General features: G+C 45.0%; 1 protein-coding gene across 1 annotated transcript; it reads left to right on the forward strand.

The window, feature by feature from the left end:
• Nucleotides 1–1,015: 1,015 nt before the first annotated feature.
• On the forward strand, nucleotides 1,016–15,976 carry LOC129453454 (uncharacterized). The gene is made up of 9 exons (XM_055217709.2): nucleotides 1,016–1,654; nucleotides 1,739–1,847; nucleotides 13,314–13,661; nucleotides 13,733–13,942; nucleotides 14,057–14,386; nucleotides 14,667–14,876; nucleotides 15,036–15,147; nucleotides 15,260–15,305; nucleotides 15,402–15,976. The coding sequence occupies exons 2-9, from the start codon at nucleotides 1,802–1,804 to the stop codon at nucleotides 15,465–15,467; spliced, it is 1,368 nt and encodes a 455-aa protein (XP_055073684.2). The 5' UTR covers nucleotides 1,016–1,654; nucleotides 1,739–1,801; the 3' UTR covers nucleotides 15,468–15,976.
• Nucleotides 15,977–19,521: the final 3,545 nt, after the last annotated feature.

The raw sequence follows: 19,521 nt of genomic DNA on the forward strand, positions 1-19,521 counted from the left end.
GAAATGGTATTTAATCAGTTCTTCTATATTTTGCATGCAATCTTGACAATATTTTTTTCTCATTGAAAGGTAAACAGGTTCACAGCAGTTTGCTGTTTGAGAAGCCCATTCTTTTACCTTCAAGGGAGTGTCTGGACTTGCACACAAAACTACTGGGCTTCCAACACACGTCTACCTAGACCAAACACTGGGAATCACTCGGAAATCGTTGTCCTACAGTACCAAATGCCGGGAATCACTTGGAATTCGTTGTCAGATATAGCGTCTAGCTCACGATTTTACTGGATCCCAAATAAAACATTTCTCTATCAAATGCTACATTTTTTCGAGATCCTGTGCGTAGTCTCAAAGGGTGATCAATCCCTCAATCTTGACAATGGCAGCTACGGCCCCTTTCTGCTAGAACAGAATGTGTTCAGAGAAATTTTTATTGTTCATTTACCTTAATTTTGTAAGTTTCCACAGGATTCTTTGGATCCCGTTGCTGTTTCCCCAGGATCCTACAAAAGGACAGTCCCTTAATTCTGGCAGGGCAGGATTGGAAGTTCAAGATGCGCAATCATCGTCCCTTCGAGGTCTGAGTAGTCCAGTCAAGGGATCCCACTTCTTACACCAAATTGTTGTGGAAAAAATTCTGAATGACAAACATTCTTGTCTTTTAATATTTAATTCAATGGTCAAGATGATAAAGGTTGACAATTTACAAGATCTTGGGAGTGATGATCACAGTGAATTTCTGTCCCAAAGCTTAAAGCCCTTCTATGTGTCTCAGTATTTATAGGTGGAAAGGTCAACTCTCATGTGCAGAACATTTCATACTTCCTCTTTTGTAAACCCACATATTGCTTAAAAGAATCACTGACAATTCAATGCTCTCTTGCACTTCTCCTGACCTGGGTATGCACTTATATGCACGTGCTATTCGGCAGAGACACAGGATGTTTACTTGACTGAACAATCTCTGTCAAAGCCTTTCTCACTGTTAAGCAATCATCAAAACACTTATAAACATTTCTGGGTAAAATAGCAAATAAATAGATACAAGTTTAAATGGACAACATATGAATAATACAAATTCATATATGGAAAATGTATTCATAAAAATATATAAATACATTTTGATGTATTGCAGTGTTTCCCACAGGATTTTGAGCGACTGTGGCGGTGATGACATCACACACCAATTAGCATATATGTGACGTCATAGCGTTATATTTTACTCTTTGATCTGTCAAATTATATTGCATTTTAACCCAACTGAATGCTATTGTTTACATATTAATTGTCTGTTGTCTATAAAATAGTGACTAAACATGACCAAGTAACAACCCACGACCCATTAAATCCAACCAGCTCTTTCTTTAACTGCTGCTAAAAACGCGACATCGTCTGACAAAATCACCATACATTTATGAGCACTTTTTTATTTTAAATACGAGTGATAGTTTTATTGTATATCGCAGGCCGCCGCAGATAAATCAATGTATGGGAAACACTGTTGTTTTGGTGAGTATTGCATGTTTTAGTCTTTACAACAGTGCTTCTTTCAGTTTTAATAAGAAAAAGGAAGGAACTAAGATTACCAGATCATCTATCACAAAACTTTACAAACCACTGCTGCAACTTGCAGTCACATAACGAAGCACGCGTAAATGTAGGTATATTTATTCTTTTAATCAAAATTGAATTATTAATTACTGAGTGTTACAGTGAAAGTAAATTAGTGTTTTGTTCTCAGGAATCAGAAAAGTTCTTGCTTCATGTCTAGTATTGTATAAGTGAATCTCTTCGAAGTGAAATTATGAACTTCAGACTCTCATCTTTGATCCTGCTGTTACACATTCAAGGTATGAACACTATTGAGTGAGTGACAGTTTTGTTGATGTTGGAGCAAGTAGATGTACCAAAGCTTGTAATTTCAGTAATTTAGCTCCTCTATAATGACTGTAGCACTTTAAATGACACAAGTTTTGGATTATCATAGAAAAATGCAAAATATTACATAGATAAAACCCTTTATCATCACATATTCAGTGTTCCCACACCTTAGTTAACTTCAAATTCAAGGACCTTTTAAGGACTTTCCAGGTCCAATACCCTCAAATTCAAGGAATAAATAGGGGACACATTTCAAGTGACAGCAAGGTTACATTGTGTTACCTTTAAAGATACATTGTTACAGATCCCTTTGAGGGAACTCGCGCTGCGTCACTGCGGTGACACTATGGGGACGCCTCCTAGGATAAGTGCGTCTGAATGTGTTTATCAAATTCAACCAATGGTGAGGCTTAATGACAAAGACGGGGTGACACGGGAGCCAGTAAGTATATCGCTATCTGAAATATTGCCAAAAACGGCATTACAGGGATGCAGGAAGTATGGCAAGAGAGACGCAGCGTCTCATTCCCTTCTCAGAGAACAACAGTTACATACGTAACCCGAGACATTTTCATGTGTCAAACACAACTACGCAAAGCATTTTGGTATGAATCAACATTCGCATACAGAAGATATAAACATTTAAAGACAAACAGTTTATTAGTTTAGGGGGATAATATGGATTTTTTTCCAGAAAACATATTGCATAAAATAGATTCAAGCACTTTCAATGACCTGTATCTATGTATGTATATTTTTAAAAACCTCCCACGGCCGTGAATATTTTCCCCCAGATGGGATGAGAATGCCATGCTGACATAGGCAACAGTACAATCACAGTTGCACAGATGTGTAGTGCTGTAACGGATCAGAACTCTTTATGTGTAAACTTAAGAGTTGCGCTACTGTGTCTTATACAGTAGTACATTACCATACATTTTGCGAATAGAGTAAGGAAAAACAACGTATGTGGGGCATTTATGTGCACAGTTTGGAATTCCCCCTCCGTTTGTGTGTGCACGCACGAGTTTAAGGGCACTCAATAGTGCACATCAGAGAGACGCAGATGTCACAGGTGATGTTTTGAACCAACTACTGTCGTAACCCGTCTTCCACATCCTTGGTTGAACCGACGACGGGCGGAACCCGTCTTCCACATTTCATTTCAGGGGTTTCCCCAAAGTCAAAATTAAGCCTGATTGCGCGCAGGTGGGGATAATTTACACAGCGGTTGCTAATAGGCTGACAAGGAGAAGAGTCAGTGTATAAAAACACCTTTGAAGACTTCAAACGGTGTGCTTGTGGTGTACTTTGTATACGTTGTGTTGCTGCTTTGCAGACGGACCACGCTGGCTGGATTGTGTATCTGGGGAAAAGAGGAAGAGGGACAGTCAGTTGACGAAGGAATACTGAGGGATTTCATCAGAGAAAGAGTGGACACAGAGCTATCAAGAGTGTAGCTAATAACAGTTGTTGACAACTAAGCGTGAGTAACAGCTGTGGTAATTATCTGTGCAATACTTGTACGAAGAGTTGTTTGGTGTGTTCCTTTGTGTTTTTGAGGTCCCTGGCCCCACTGGAGAGGAGAGCGTGGGCGAGCCGCGGGTTGACCGGAAGCACGGACGAAGCATCTGGTAGGAAGCACCATTCACCAGCAGAATAGTGGCCCTGTGGGAAAACGGAAGCACAGGTGAGCCAGAGGAGTGATAATCAACACACCGGGCCTGTAAATAACACACATCTCACCCTCATTGGCGGTCCAGCTATTGCCCAACCTTCCTCTCGAGGTCGTCGTAGCCAGGTGGCAAGGGCGATTTAAAAACCACGTGAAGTGTATAAGAGTGCTGTGGGTGAGTTTCACGGATTGATGGTGTTTACGTCTTACTTGCTGTGTGTATGCTGTGCTTGTAGCGTTCAAACTGCCTAGCCTCCGACGAGTCACGAGACGACGACATCTGTTGTGGCCTGGGTCCTAAGGAGAGCGAGAAAATTGAGCCCTGTGCCCGGGGTGTGTCAACGAGAGCTTGGTTCATCCATAGAGCAGACAGTGGTGAAACCCAGTGAGTATTACCAAGAGTGTACCGTGCGGACTGTGGGTTGTAGCGGTGTGTGTATTGACCTCTCCAACAGAAGCTCGTGGTGAGCGGAGCCCCGACGAGAGTTCGCCCCAACTCGTGACCCCGGTCGTGGAAGAAGGAGGGGGGAGTTTGGGAAGCGTTCGGCTCCGTGTCATCGGACCCACTAGTCCCTACGACGCCCGGACAGCCTGAGTGGATGGGCGAAGGAATACGGTGCACCAACACTGTAGCGAAAATCCACTGTTTGCAAGTAAAGCTCTGTGTGCATGAAGATCCTCAGTGCTGTGAGTAATATAACCTGTGAAGTAAATCTGTTCTGTGCTTATAGCAATTACCTACCTGTACAAGTAAAGCTCTGTGTGCATGAAGATCCTCAGTGCTGTGAGTAACATAACCTGTGAAGTAAATCTGTTCTGTGCTTATAGCAATTACCTACCTGTACAAGTAAAGCTCTGTGTGCATGAAGATCCCCAGGGCTGTGAGTAACATAACCTGTGAAGTAAACCTGTCCTGTGCTTATAGCAATCCCCTACCTGTACAAGTGAAGCTCTGTGCACATGAAGATCCCCAGTGCTGTGAGTAACGTAACCTGTGAAGTAAACCTGTTCTGTGCTTATAGCAATCACCTACCTGTACAAGTGAAGCTCGGTGTGCATGAAGATTCCCAGTGCTGTGAGTAACGTAACCTGTGAAGTAAACCTGTTCTGTGCTTATAGCAATCACCTACCTGTACAAGTGAAGCTCTGTGTGCCTGAAGATCCCCAGTGCTGTGAGTAACGTAACCTGTGAAGTAAACTTGTTCTGTGCTTATAGCAATCACCTACCTGTACAAGGGAAGCTCTGTGTGCATGGACCTCCCCAGACCTGTGAGCCACTTACCACGCGATGCACACCTGTTCTGTGCTTATAGCAGTTACCTACCTGTGCAAGTGAAGCTCCGTGTGAGCGAAGATCTCCAGTGTTGTGAGTAATATAACCTGTGAAGTGAAACTGTTCTTTACTCGTAGCAATTACCTACCTGTGCCGGTGGAGCTCTGTGTGGGAACGAAGATCCTCCAGTACTGTGAGTAACGTAACCTGTGGAGTGAACTTGACCTGTGGCCATAGCCATCACTTACCGTTCCAACGAAGGTCCCGTGTTGAACGAACAGCGACTAGTAACAAAGTACCTTACCCTTGTCTGACTGATATTTGATTCTGCCTCCAGGAGAAGCGGAGCGTGCCACGGATTGTTGGGCCAGAGCCCCCAAAGGAGCCCCTGTCCCCAGTCTTTCCCTCAAGTGGCCCTGGAGGCGAAGAAGAGACATTTTAGTTTTAAATTGCCCTTTCCCCTTTCCCCCTTTCCTTTTAAATATTTAATAAAGTTTGTTTTAATTATAGTATACTCGTCTGTCTGGTCATTGGGGTGGTCTTGGGAAACTCCTCGAGGTGGAAGAGTTGAGAGGGGCGTGGCCTTTAGTATAGTCGGGTCCGCCCCCGGCCGTGACAGATTTGGCGTAGTCGGCAGGGTTTCCACCTCGAGTTGAGCGACCAAGGCCCTCCAATGGCCGACGACGAGTTGCCCGAAGCCCCACCCCGGGTTGTGCCTGAAAGGCCGGAAGCCCCACCTCGTGTTGTGCCTGAAAGGCCGGAGACACCACCCCGTGCCATGTCCGTGTTCCTGGGAAACCCCTGGGTGCAGAAGTATAGTGGGGTCGAGTCCGAGATCCGTTTAACCGAATGGAGGGCCCAGATGGAGTATTTGGCCGGCCTACAAGGGCTGAGGGCCAATCAACAGCAGCAATTCGTGTTAAACTCACTAGGAGGAGAAGCCCGGCGAGAGGTACAAGCCGCCCCCGAGGCTGTTCGAGCCACCGCCCAGTCTATATTCCAGTTCCTGACCGAGCAGTATGGTGACACCACCCCTGTGGCCGTCCTGAGGGCGCAGTTCTTCAACTGCAAGCAAGGCCCCCACCAGTCGATTCGAGCCTTTGCCCTGAAGCTGCGCGAGCAGTACGCACGACTGCAGCGGCGTTAAGACCATGGGTTGGGAGACGAAGAGACCCTGTTAAGGGACCAGTTCCTGCTAGGGCTACGAGAAGGTCCCCTACGTCAAAATCTCCGGGTACAGTTTAGAAGAGACCCTGAACTTACGTTCGACGACCTGAAGAAGGAGGCCATGGCCTTGGAAGGCGACCAAGTTGAAGTGAAGGAGACCCCCGTATGTGCAGCAGTGAGTGGCCCGGTGGCGGCCGCAGAGGAAATGGACTGGAAGCAAGCGTTGAAGAGGGAACTTTTAAAAGATGTGCGGGACCAGATGGCTGAACTAACAAAAACCCTGGTAGGAGAACTGCGCCTAGGGCCAGGCAAGAAGGAAGAAGGGCCTGCCCCCCGAGAAAGGCCCATTTGTAATCGGTGTGGAACCGCAGGACATGTAAGCAGGCAATGCGGGCCACGAAGAGCCTCCGAGGGGGGTTTTTAGGACGACCGGCCACAGTGGGTCATGTGGTCGGCGCCCCCCAAAGTGACCCTTATAGAAGAGTGGAACCCAAGGAGGAGATGATCGGGCTTAGCCCAACAGTGGAGGTCCAGGTATGTGGCACCACGGTGCGATGTCTCGTCGACACTGGCTCCCAGGTCACCTTATTCTCAGAGAGCTTGTCCCATGAGTTATTTGGAGCTTACCCCGCACACAAAGCTGAAGCGCCCTGGCTTACCCTGAAGGGGGCGAACGGTTTAGAGATTCCCTACATCGGCTATAGGCTCACCGACTTCGAGCTATATGGAGTGCGAGTCCCGCAGAAGGGGGTCATTATTGTGCAGGACCATTGCCTCGGCCGTCATCGAGCCCTTGTGGGTATGAATGTCCTCTCGGAGTGCTGGGAGGAGCTATTTCGGGCTAGGCCCGTACAGACCATACCGAGGGCTGAACGGCCGGGCTGGGAACGCGTGGTGGCCGATTGTCGGAGAGTACAGTTGGCTAAGATCCGAGATGGCCGAGAAGAAATTGGACGAGTGGCATGTCGGTTTGCGCTATCAGTGCCAGCGAGAAGTGAAGCCATAGTGTGGGCCAGAGTCCCACAGCAGCATCGAGGGCCTGAAGGTTGGGTGTTGGTCGAGCCCCACGAAGATTGCACACAAGTAGGAGTGGCCCGAGGACTGGCGGTGGTGCGACGTGGCCGAGTACCGGTAAAAGTTTGCAATGAAAACCCCTATCCAGTGCACTTACACAAACACCAGCGGCTAGTGACGGTGACGATGGTCGAAGGCCACCAGGTGCGGGACAAAAAGGACGTGAGTTTCCGGCGGGTGCACCCCGCAGTGGTTGAGGTAGCCCTAACACAAACAGAAGGAGCATCTAGGATGAGGGAAAAGAAGGTACCGGCCCATTTGACAGGGGACTCCTTACGAGGAGAGGACCTGGAACAGGAACAGGCAGGGGAGCTGCGGAAATTACTGGAGAGATGGCAACACGTGTTTTCCACCCATGATGAAGACTATGGGTGTACGATGGTAATAAGTTACAGTATCCCTACGGGAGAAGCTGCACCGAGTCGGGAGCGGTATCGGCCGATACCCCCCACCTTATACACAGAAGTTAGGACCCTCCTACAAGGTATGCTGGAGCAGGGGATTGTGCGGGAGAGCAGCAGTCCCTGGGCGGCGCCTATAGTGTTGGTCCAGAAGAAGACAGGGGCATGGAGGTTCTGCGTGGACTATAGGAAGTTGAATCAGCTAACCAAGAAGGATGCGTTCCCCCTGCCTCGCATTGAGGACTCGCTGACAAGTCTAACCCAGTCTGCATGGTATTCCACCTTAGATTTGGCCAGCGGGTACTGGCAGGTACCGGTTGAGGAACGGGACCGAGAAAAGACCGCCTTTACCACGCCATTTGGTCTTTTCGAGTGGGACCGGATGCCCTTCGGGCTCTGCAACGCTCCCGCCACCTTCCAGAGACTGATGCAACGATGCCTGGGAGGTCAGTTAATGGAATCTGTGCTAGTATACCTTGATGATGTGATTGTGTATTCCCCAGACTTCGAGACCCACCTGCAACACCTGGAAAAGGTGTTTCGAGAGATGGAGAGGTACGGGCTGAAATTACAACCGGAGAAGTGCCACTTGCTGCGCCGCAAGGTGCAGTTTTTGGGCCACGTGGTGAGTGCGGCTGGAGTGGCCGTTGACCCCGGGAAGGTATCTGCAGTGCGGGACTGGGAGGCCCCGAGGACTGTAAGGCAAGTGAGATCCTTCCTAGGCTTTGTGGGATACTACCGGCGATTTATCAAAGGGTTTTCTAAGATCGCCAGACCCTTGAACCAGCTGTTGGCCGGGACAGGGCGACCACGGGGACGGGGATCCCCCACGGTAGAGTGGACCATGGAGTGTGAGACGGCCTTCAGGGTCCTGAAGCAAGAACTTTTGCAAGCCCCGATTCTAGCATACGCTGACTTTTCCCAACCATTTCTGCTTTACACAGATGCCAGCAACCTGGGCCTGGGGGCAGTGCTCGCACAAAAACAAGACGGGGTAGAACGGGTAATTGCTTACGCCAGCCGGAGTCTCCACCCCGCCGAAAGGAATGATGCGAATTACAGTTCCTTCAAGCTTGAACTGCTGGCGTTAAAATGGGCCCTGAGTGAGAAATTTAAGGATTACCTCTGGGGAGCCAAGGTAACCGTGGTCACTGACAATAACCCTCTGGTACATTTCCAGACGGCCCGGTTGGGAGCAGTGGAACAGCGATGGGTGGCACAGCTGGCAAATTACGACTACCAGCTGCAGTACCGTCCGGGGCGGGAGCACACCAACGCCGATGCCCTTTCCCGGTTGCCAGCAAGGGACGACTCGAGGGGCCCGGCCCCACTCGAAGGAGAACAAGCAGAAGAAGGACTGATGATTGGAGTAGTGGAGGCGCCTGGGAGCCAACAGGAGGCAGCGCCCGTAAGTTGGGGATGGGACCCCCAGCGTTGGAAGGCTAGGCAGCAGGAGGATCAGGAGCTGCGGAATCTGGGCGAGTGGCTTAGGCAGGCTCGGCGACCAACCCCCGCCGAGAGACAAGCCCAGACAGAGGTGGGTCGAAAAATACTGGGACAGTGGGAGAGATTGACATTGAGAGAAGGTGTGTTGTGTAGGAACATTCGGGACCCAGGGACCGATGAGGAGGTTAGCCAGATTGTGGTACCGGCCAGCCAAGTTCGGGCACTGCTGGAGGCATACCACGACCAGATGGGACATCAGGGGCAGGAGCGCACCGTGTCGTTGCTACGCCGACACTTCTATTGGCCAGGGATGGAGATTTCTGTGAGTACGTTCATTCAAGCATGTCCCCGATGCACTCTGTTTAAATCCCGGCAGGAACCTCGAGCACCGATGGTCCCGATTCACGCAAAGGCCCCCCTCCACATTGTGGCGATGGACTATCTGACCCTGAGTCGTCCCAAGGACCGTTACCAGAACATCTTAGTCGTGACTGACTTGTTTACCAAGTACGCCTGGGCTATTCCCACTCTCGACCAGACGGCAAGTACCACGGCCACGGCGCTATGGCGGGCGGTCTTTCAGCCATTTGGGTGCCCTGAGTTCCTGCACTCGGATCAGGGCCCAAATTTCGAGTCCCGTATAATCCGAGAACTATGCCAGCTGTACGGGTGTATAAAGACCCATACGACCTCGTACCACCCCCAAGGAAACGGAGGATGTGAGCGCTTCAACCAGACCCTGTTGAACCTGCTGGGAACTCTGGACCAGAGACGCCAGGATGATTGGGTGAGTGCTTTACCGAACTTGCTACAAGCCTATAATAACAGCGTACACAGTACAACGGGGTATGCCCCCACGTACTTAATGTTTGGGAGACACATTCGCTTGCCCACAGATCTCCTATTGGGAACATCGGGAGGTGAGAGAGAAGGGAACGTGACCGAGTGGGTGGGACGACACCACCACCGTCTCCACTTTGCCTACGAACAGGTCAATAAGAGGATCCAGGCAGCCGGGGAGAAGAACAAGAGGTTGTATGATAGGACGGCGCGGGATGCTCCCCTGCTCCCTGGAGAAAGGGTACTAGTCCCGGACAATCGGCGACTAGGTGGAGGCAAGCTGAGTGATCGGTGGGAGGCGAGGCCGTACATTGTGCAACGGCAGCAGAGACCGGGGCAGCCGGTATACACGATCCGGCCAGAAGGGAAGCCTGGACCGGATCGGGTGGTTCATCGGAACATGATCCGCCCTTGTCCAAACTATCCCCCACTAGCCACAGAGGTGGCTCCTAAGGAGCCGGAGACTGCTACCCCCTGGTATGAAGGGTGGGTCATCTTTCCAAGAGGCCCGGCGGAGGGGCCGGCCCGAGTGGCCCCAAGGGAGCCTGAGAACTTACCTGTCGTAGTGGGTCCAGTGAACGACGTAGCCCCAGAGGCTCCAGGAGAGCCTGACAACTTACCTGCTGAAGGAGCCCCAGAGGCTCCAGGAGAGCCGGATGACTTACCTGCTGAAGAAGCCCCAGAGCCCCTACCACAGCGCCCCCAGCGGGAAACCCGGGGGCGGCCACCCATCCGGTATGGAGAGTGGGTCACAGGAAGCGGTTCTAGGGACTAGAACCATTTCGGCGGGGGAGGATGTCACAGGTGATGTTTTGAACCAACGACGGGCGGAACCCGTCTTCCACATCCTTGGTTGAACCGACGACGGGCGGAACCCGTCTTCCACATTTCATTTCGGGGGTTTCCCCAAAGTCAAAATTAAGCCTGATTGCGCGCATAATTTACACAGCGGTTGCTAATAGGCTGACAAGGAGAAGAGTCAGTGTATAACAACACCTTTGAAGACTTCAAACGGTGTGCTTGTGGTGTACTTTGTATACGTTGTGTTGCTGCTTTGCAGACGGACCACGCTGGCTGGATTGTGTATCTGGGGAAAAGAGGAAGAGGAACAGTCAGTTGACGAAGGAATACTGAGGGATTTCATCAGAGAAAGAGTGGACACAGAGCTATCAAGAGTGTAGCTAATAACAGTTGTTGACAACTAAGCGTGAGTAACAGCTGTGGTAATTATCTGTGCAATACTTGTACGAAGAGTTGTTTGGTGTGTTCCTTTGTGTTTTTGAGGTCCCTGGCCCCACTGGAGAGGAGAGCGTGGGCGAGCCGCGGGTTGACCGGAAGCACGGACGAAGCATCTGGTAGGAAGCACCATTCACCAGCAGAATAGTGGCCCTGTGGGAAAACGGAAGCACAGGTGAGCCAGAGGAGTGATAATCAACACACCGGGCCTGTAAATAACACACATCTCACCCTCATTGGCGGTCCAGCTATTGCCCAACCTTCCTCTCGAGGTCGTCGTAGCCAGGTGGCAAGGGCGATTTAAAAACCACGTGAAGTGTATAAGAGTGCTGTGGGTGAGTTTCACGGATTGATGGTGTTTACGTCTTACTTGCTGTGTGTATGCTGTGCTTGTAGCGTTCAAACTGCCTAGCCTCCGACGAGTCACGAGACGGCGACATCTGTTGTGGCCTGGGTCCTAAGGAGAGCGAGAAAATTGAGCCCTGTGCCCGGGGTGTGTCAACGAGAGCTTGGTTCATCCATAGAGCAGACAGTGGTGAAACCCAGTGAGTATTACCAAGAGTGTACCGTGCGGACTGTGGGTTGTAGCGGTGTGTGTATTGACCTCTCCAACAGAAGCTTGTGGTGAGCGGAGCCCCGACGAGAGTTCGCCCCAACTCGTGACCCCGGTCGTGGAAGAAGGAGGGGGGAGTTTGGGAAGCGTTCGGCTCCGTGTCATCGGACCCACTAGTCCCTACGACGCCCGGACAGCCTGAGTGGATGGGCGAAGGAATACGGTGCACCAACACTGTAGCGAAAATCCACTGTTTGCAAGTAAAGCTCTGTGTGCATGAAGATCCTCAGTGCTGTGAGTAACATAACCTGTGAAGTAAATCTGTTCTGTGCTTATAGCAATTACCTACCTGTACAAGTAAAGCTCTGTGTGCATGAAGATCCTCAGTGCTGTGAGTAACATAACCTGTGAAGTAAATCTGTTCTGTGCTTATAGCAATTACCTACCTGTACAAGTAAAGCTCTGTGTGCATGAAGATCCCCAGGGCTGTGAGTAACATAACCTGTGAAGTAAACCTGTCCTGTGCTTATAACAATCCCCTACCTGTACAAGTGAAGCTCTGTGCACATGAAGATCCCCAGTGCTGTGAGTAACGTAACCTGTGAAGTAAACCTGTTCTGTGCTTATAGCAATCACCTACCTGTACAAGTGAAGCTCGGTGTGCATGAAGATTCCCAGTGCTGTGAGTAACGTAACCTGTGAAGTAAACCTGTTCTGTGCTTAAAGCAATCACCTACCTGTACAAGTGAAGCTCTGTGTGCATGAAGATCCCCAGTGCTGTGAGTAACGTAACCTGTGAAGTAAACTTGTTCTGTGCTTATAGCAATCACCTACCTGTACAAGTGAAGCTCTGTGTGCATGGAGATCCCCAGTGCTGTGAGTAACGTAACCTGTGAAGTAAACCTGTTCTGTGCTTATAGCAGTTACCTACCTGTGCAAGTGAAGCTCCGTGTGAGCGAAGATCTCCAGTGTTGTGAGTAATATAACCTGTGAAGTGAAACTGTTCTTTACTCGTAGCAATTACCTACCTGTGCCGGTGGAGCTCTGTGTGGGAACGAAGATCCTCCAGTACTGTGAGTAACGTAACCTGTGGAGTGAACTTGACCTGTGGCCATAGCCATCACTTACCGTTCCAACGAAGGTCCCGTGTTGAACGAACAGCGACTAGTAACAAAGTACCTTACCCTTGTCTGACTGATATTTGATTCTGCCTCCAGGAGAAGCGGAGCGCGCCACGGATTGTTGGGCCAGAGCCCCCAAAGGAGCCCCTGTCCCCAGTCTTTCCCTCAAGTGGCCCTGGAGGCGAAGAAGAGACATTTTAGTTTTAAATTGCCCTTTCCCCTTTCCCCCTTTCCTTTTAAATATTTAATAAAGTTTGTTTTAATTATAGTATACTCGTCTGTCTGGTCATTGGGGTGGTCTTGGGAAACTCCTCGAGGTGGAAGAGTTGAGAGGGGCGTGGCCTTTAGTATAGTCGGGTCCGCCCCCGGCCGTGACACACTCCTAAAAGCAAGCGTACATAATTTTTTTATAAAATAAAAAAAAGTTTCTTCACAGTATTCTTTTTCTAATAAAACATTTCTTTATGTCTTAATTGTATGTATAGATTAGAGTCAAAAACCAGTCTGTGCTTATTTGGTCTTAAAGAGACAGTAACCTGAATTGAAGTTGGTCAGTATTAGATAAAAAGACAAAATGTTGCTTTACTTTCAATAAAGTTACATTAACAGTATGTTACAAATATCATCATCACATATTCCTGTTTTTCAGGGTCTCTAACATTGAAGAGCTTTACTGTGAGCTGTGATGAACAGAATGTTTGTGCTGTGAGAGGGACACAGGTGACACTGAGGTGCTTTTACTCAAACATCAACATCAAAACTGGATTCTGGTTCAGCCAGAAACAGAAAACAAACTGGAGAAACAAAGATGAACCTGAAGATTTGACTTTAGATTCAGATTACTCAGGACGATTGAATCAGCGAATCACAAACACTGAATCAGAGCTCACAATATCAGATCTGAGAGAGAGAGACAGTGGAGAATATCAGCTCATGATCATTATGAAGGATGGAGTTAAACATCTCAGCTCAGTCACAGTCAATCTAACAGTCACAGGTACATTTACATTCTCATCAGTCCAGTTCAACTCTTTTCATTTCTCATGTAATGTAATTTTGATTATTTAGTTCAACAGGTGAGGATGAATCCTGAATCTACAGATGAAGTAAAACTGATCTGTGATTCTTCCTGCAATCTCATATCTGAAAATAATTACTACTGGTATAGGAATGGACGATATTTAACATACAGCACAAACATATTTGTGCCATCCAGAGGAAACACTGACAGCTATTCCTGCTCCACGTATGACAAATACTCTCAATCCTCTTCTGTGTGTAAGTGTGACATTCAATATTTAGTTTAAAGGCTCACTGAAGTGCTTTGAAAGTCAAATGGGCATTTCACTTTGTGAATGTGAATTTTACAGCAGTATATTTTGACTCTTTCAGGTCTTTCTAACAGTAGCTGTTGGGGTGTGACTTACACCTCTACAAGAGTTTGTGCTTTAGTGGGATCAACAGTAGATATTCACTCTTCATACTCACATCCCACTGGAGATACAGTAGAGAAAACATACTGGCATTTACCAAACAATAAAAATTCTAAATATCAAGATCTGCGTGAGGTTCATCAGTTTGCTGGTCGTGTGGAGTTTGTGGGAAACACACTGAGAATCAAAGACGTCAACATGAGTGACTCTGGTGAATATCAATTCAGGATCATCACTAACACATCAGATGGATTTTCTGGTTATCCTGGAGTCACTCTTACTGTTACAGGTAACTGCTCATAATGAACTCACTGTAAAGTTTCAGTTTTTTTTGTATAGTCAATTGTGCAGCTTTGTTTGTTGTATTTATGTGTTTTGAGTCTTAAGAAAATTATTAATATTACATTAAATCTTTGCATTTCTATTTGAAATGCTTTTGAAGTATACACTTCAACATTCCATATTCTTGGCTTTCTCTTGCAGTGCTCCACGGTTGAATTTATTGACAAACTATTTCAAGCCTAATTCTGAAAAGTATTTCATGTGAATTCTGTTTTATGAATTCTCAGATACACAGGTGAGAAGCAGCCCAAACCCTGTGATAGATGGAGAAAAAGTGATATTAAGCTGTTCAACCGAATGCACTCTGGATAACAAACATACTTACATCTGGTATAAGAATGGACAACAGGTAACAGATGGATTGAGATTATTAAACAAGCTGTACCTGAACTCAATCAACAGTGAGGAGCTACAAGAGTATTCATGTACTGTAAGAGGTAACGCAACATCTCATCATACATCTGACTTTAGTACACAATGATAAAATAGATAGACAAGCATCAGTCCTTCATTCTGATTTATTGATAGTTATGACATAATCACTGAGCTACTTTCAGTCAGTCTTAAGTATTACTAAATATGTGTTTTTTCTTCAGAAACAATGGACAAAACCAATAAAACAAATGACAGCACAGTGTTTGGTAATCTCACAGTCTGTCTGCTGGTGTTTCTGCCTCAGTTTCTCATTTTAGGAGCTCTGTGGATGTGGTAAGTAAAAATATCAAGTAAAATCCAAAACTGCACAACACACTGTGGATATTTTGAAATTAATTCAGATTTGAAGACTTTGAATTATGGAGTGTGAATTCTGATCCTACAGGTTTTTCATCAGCATGAACAAAGTAAAATCTAAAATCAGAACAGAGGTGAGAAATTCTGTATATAGAGAATATTCTGTAATACAATAAACTAATGCTCAGATTTTATAACATCATCTCTTTCTATGTGTTTGTCATTGTTAGACTCAAGTGGTGCACATCTGGTCTGTGTGTAGATCAGCTGTCAGTCCATCGGAACTGTTTGACTGATGTCACAACTCTCTCTATGACATCATCACCTATCAAAAATCTCTCTGCAGCAACATCATTGATGCAGTGATGTCACATACAGTAACATATTAATGACAGTCTTGTGTAGGACAAATTGAAACATCTGCCTAAATTCTGTAAAAACTTTGCTATGGCACATCTTTATACAGATGATACTGAATCTACTTGATTACATCTTCAATATATCAGACTGTTATTGAATTCCAGACTGCTTTTTAACACTGCTAATCTCTTTGAATGGGTTTTAGTACTTATTTCTTAGAAAAATATGAGAGGACTTTACAATGCCTAAATTTTGCAAAAACATTGTAAAATTTCTGATCAAAACGCAAAGATGATCAAGATTTACCTTTATGAGGATTTGAATTTATATTCTTGGACAAGAAGTACAGGAGTGTGTAAATATCACTATTTTAACAGCTTTTTTATTAACAGTCAAGACCTAAAGTAAATCAACCTTTAAATTAATGTTTTATGGACATACTATTCACCATATGATTCACCATTCACATATGATGGCAACCTATGATGTAATAACTTTAAAAAACTGATATTGTTTGCTGTTATTTTTTTTCATTGCAATTTATTATGTTTTTATTACCTTATAATGTGCCATTTTTATCTACATACACCCTCTAAAAAATGTTGGGGTAAAATTAACCCAACTTGGGTTGTTTTGTAACCCAATGTTTGGTCAAAGATGGACAAACCCAACAGGTTAGGTTGTACAATCAACTCAACTCTATGGGTGGGATTTTTTTTAACCCATTTGTTGGTTAGAAATAACGTTTATGTTGGGTTGAAACAACCCAATGTTTGGTTATTGTGTTTTAAGGTTTACAAAATGTTTAAAAGTATCTTCTCTTATTTTCAGGGCTCTCAAGTCTCACGTATTCACCGTGTGAGACACACGCATTTCAGTCAGTTCACACGCTTACAGAGGCGCCACAAAGGAGAAAAGTTAGGACGATTACAAGGCCCACGCACTTTTGGGGCCCCCAGAGATCCTTTTATTAGTAATAGTAATAATGTAATAGATATTATAAATGTACATACAAAAGAGTTACCACTAAAACAAAGTTATGGCTTGTTTCTGCATTTCGAGCAAAATTACCCCCGCCCCCCATTCACTAGATGGTTTCGTCCAGTCTTACCTACTCTCAAGACTACAGTCACATCTTCTGGAAGAACAGCAACATGCAAAGAATGAGAAAAAAACAAAGGATACTTGGAAAACACCTTTATTACAAACTTTATTAGACACCAGAGAACACACCCACAAAAGTTATTCATGTTAACTCATCATCTGCTTGCTCCATTAGACTGCCACTGTCTTCCTGTTAAAAATATGAGCGGAAATAAACCCTTTAAATCTATGTTGTTGTTTTTTTAGTATATAGAAATGCATGGCTTTTCTTTTTATGAAAAAGAAGAGAAAGAGAGAGAGAGAGAAAGAGCGTGCACGAAGATATTAACGTGTACAGCGCTCCCCCGCCCATCTGATTATCACAAAAAGCGTGCGTTTTATTTTAATATGTACTCAAAACAGCTGTTTTCTGATTATGACTGTCATCAGTAGCAATACTGTATATAATAAGGAATGACTGTTAACATTATACAAAAAATATAAACACTGATTGATTGAATTAGGGTTTCAGTAAGCGAGTCATTTCTAGTTTAGGCTTCTGGTAAAATATGTTTATGTCTTGTTGCAATCCTAACCATAAATGTACAGCATTCTTAAATATGTGTATGAACTGTAAACTGAAATGCTGGTGTGATGACAAAGGAACGCGGATGTGCGTATATATTGTATCATCCATCAGGTTCTCCACCAGAGGTCTCTCTCTCACTCACTCACTTTCTCTCTCTCTCTCTTTCTCTGCTGGTGAAAATGTCGTAAAAGCTCAGAAGATCTCAGTCCAAACATTTCACACTTTTTATAAAATAATTGCAAAGGTTTTTAAAAAATATGTTTTTATGAAAAATAAATAATTTAACGTAAGATATTAATTAAAAGTGTATTCTTTGTTTTTAGTTTTATTTAGGACAAGGTCATTAACACTCTAGCTACACTTTTAATTATGCACGTTTGTCAATAAATCTGTCTATAAACAAAAAGTAGACAAAATGGTAGTTATCAGTCAGAAGGATGAATGTTTTATAAACTTGCATAATAAAACTGATCCGAGTTCATCTAACCATATAAGACACTAGTTATTTGTGATCAACTCCACCTAGTGGTGAACCATTGGATTTTCGAAATGTGTCAAAACAGTTATGACATCATGAACCCACACTTGCGGTCTTTGCACTTAACAATTCCTTAACAATTCCTTCCTGTGCAAGCTTTTTTCTAAATCTTTTTCACAAATTAGCTGAAGATTTTTTTTTTATCAATATGTTTATTTATTTTTTTCTTCACAAAAATTACTTACAGGTTCAATTCAGTATACAAAATTAGCTGAAGATTTTACTCAGTGCCGCTGCTAGCCATTTCGGTGCCCTAAGCATAATTTCTTTATGATGCCCCCCACCCGAACCCCGAAAAAAAAGAGTTTTTGCCGGTTTAACTTTTTACTAAACATATAACTCAATACCAATAGCACAATAGCAGCATCACAGTATAAAACTTAAGAACAGTTTAAAGAGAATGTCAAATCTTCACAGCTTTGCTGACTTTGTAAACATATGTACAATAGCCAACACACACTACACATTTAAAAGTGCAAACTTTCTTCAGTAAATAGAATAGCAAAATAAATAAATATATGTGTATAAATAAATATATATGTATATATATACTGCAAACGTTAACTGTTACTGAGAAAGTATTAAGCACCGTCACGTCAAAATAAACCATAAACTACTGCTTAGTATATAAAGAAAGATAATAAAGAAAGTAACAGCTAGCTGGCATCAGTTATTTGTTAAATGCATATGCAGGTAATGTTTAACAGTAAAATCTCAATTTAACTTGCACTGAAGCGATGTTCTTTCTTTTCTCAAATCCTGACTCCTGCTGTCTTTTCAGGGCCATTTCCATAAAAGTTGCTTACTGACTGTCAAACTTTGTCAGGCGCCCGCAGGATCAACCGGCGGAGACCATCAAAGGCGAGGGGGGCATACTTTCTAGAATAGAGCAATTCAATTATCTCGTTCCCCCTTTTTTCTTATATGTACATGGCTAAAAAGTGCCTAATAATATTTTTTATAGGCTAATGAAATATTTTTTTTCATTAGGCTATTTTTGGTGCCCCTTGAGCAATTGGTGCTCTACGCACAGCGTGTGATGCGCGTGGTGGGAGCGGCGGCACTGACTCAAAATCGAAAATATAAAGTGTAATACCCAAAATCTAAAACTCTTAACCCTGTTTCTTGTTCTGTCAGTTAAGTTTAGGTCAAGTTAAGTCAGGGTTTTACTTACAAGATGCAATAATAGCAATCCAAATTAATTAAATGTAAAATTTAATAGCTTCTTTATATTGACATACAATTTTTTAAGGTAAAGCTGTCTGACCATTTACTGGAAAAGTAATTGCTTGTTCAGTTTTAGACTCAGTTTTATACTCTGTCCTTGAACTTCACAAACCACTGCTGCCACTTACAGTCTGTCAATTCTCAAGAATATACTGTCAAGTATATTTACTCTTTTAATTAGGGCCCGAGAATCGAGGAGCAGGCCAGAATGCCCTGCACCGGGTGTGCAAAGCCCTATTGTTTTTGCTCAGTTTCTTTTTCTTCTTCTTCTCCAAAATGAATCGCATTTTTGAGGGCCTAAACATGCTCGAAAACTCATGAAAATTTGCACGCGCGTAAGAAGTGACGAAAATTTACATGTGGTGCCGGCGTCAGAAGTGGGCGTGTAAAAATGACTCTACAGCGCCACCTGCAAAATTTCAAGAGAACAGCTTTCCCGCTACGAAAAACTTACAGATACGAAATTTGGTAGGGTCATCTATCACCTCAAGACCTACAAAAAAGTCCATTGGAACCAAGCTCTAAACCCCACAGGAAGTCAGCCATTTTGAAT

The sequence above is a fragment of the Misgurnus anguillicaudatus genome, chromosome 23 (genome assembly GCF_027580225.2).
Source record: "Misgurnus anguillicaudatus chromosome 23, ASM2758022v2, whole genome shotgun sequence".
Taxonomy (NCBI): Eukaryota; Metazoa; Chordata; class Actinopteri; order Cypriniformes; family Cobitidae; genus Misgurnus; species Misgurnus anguillicaudatus.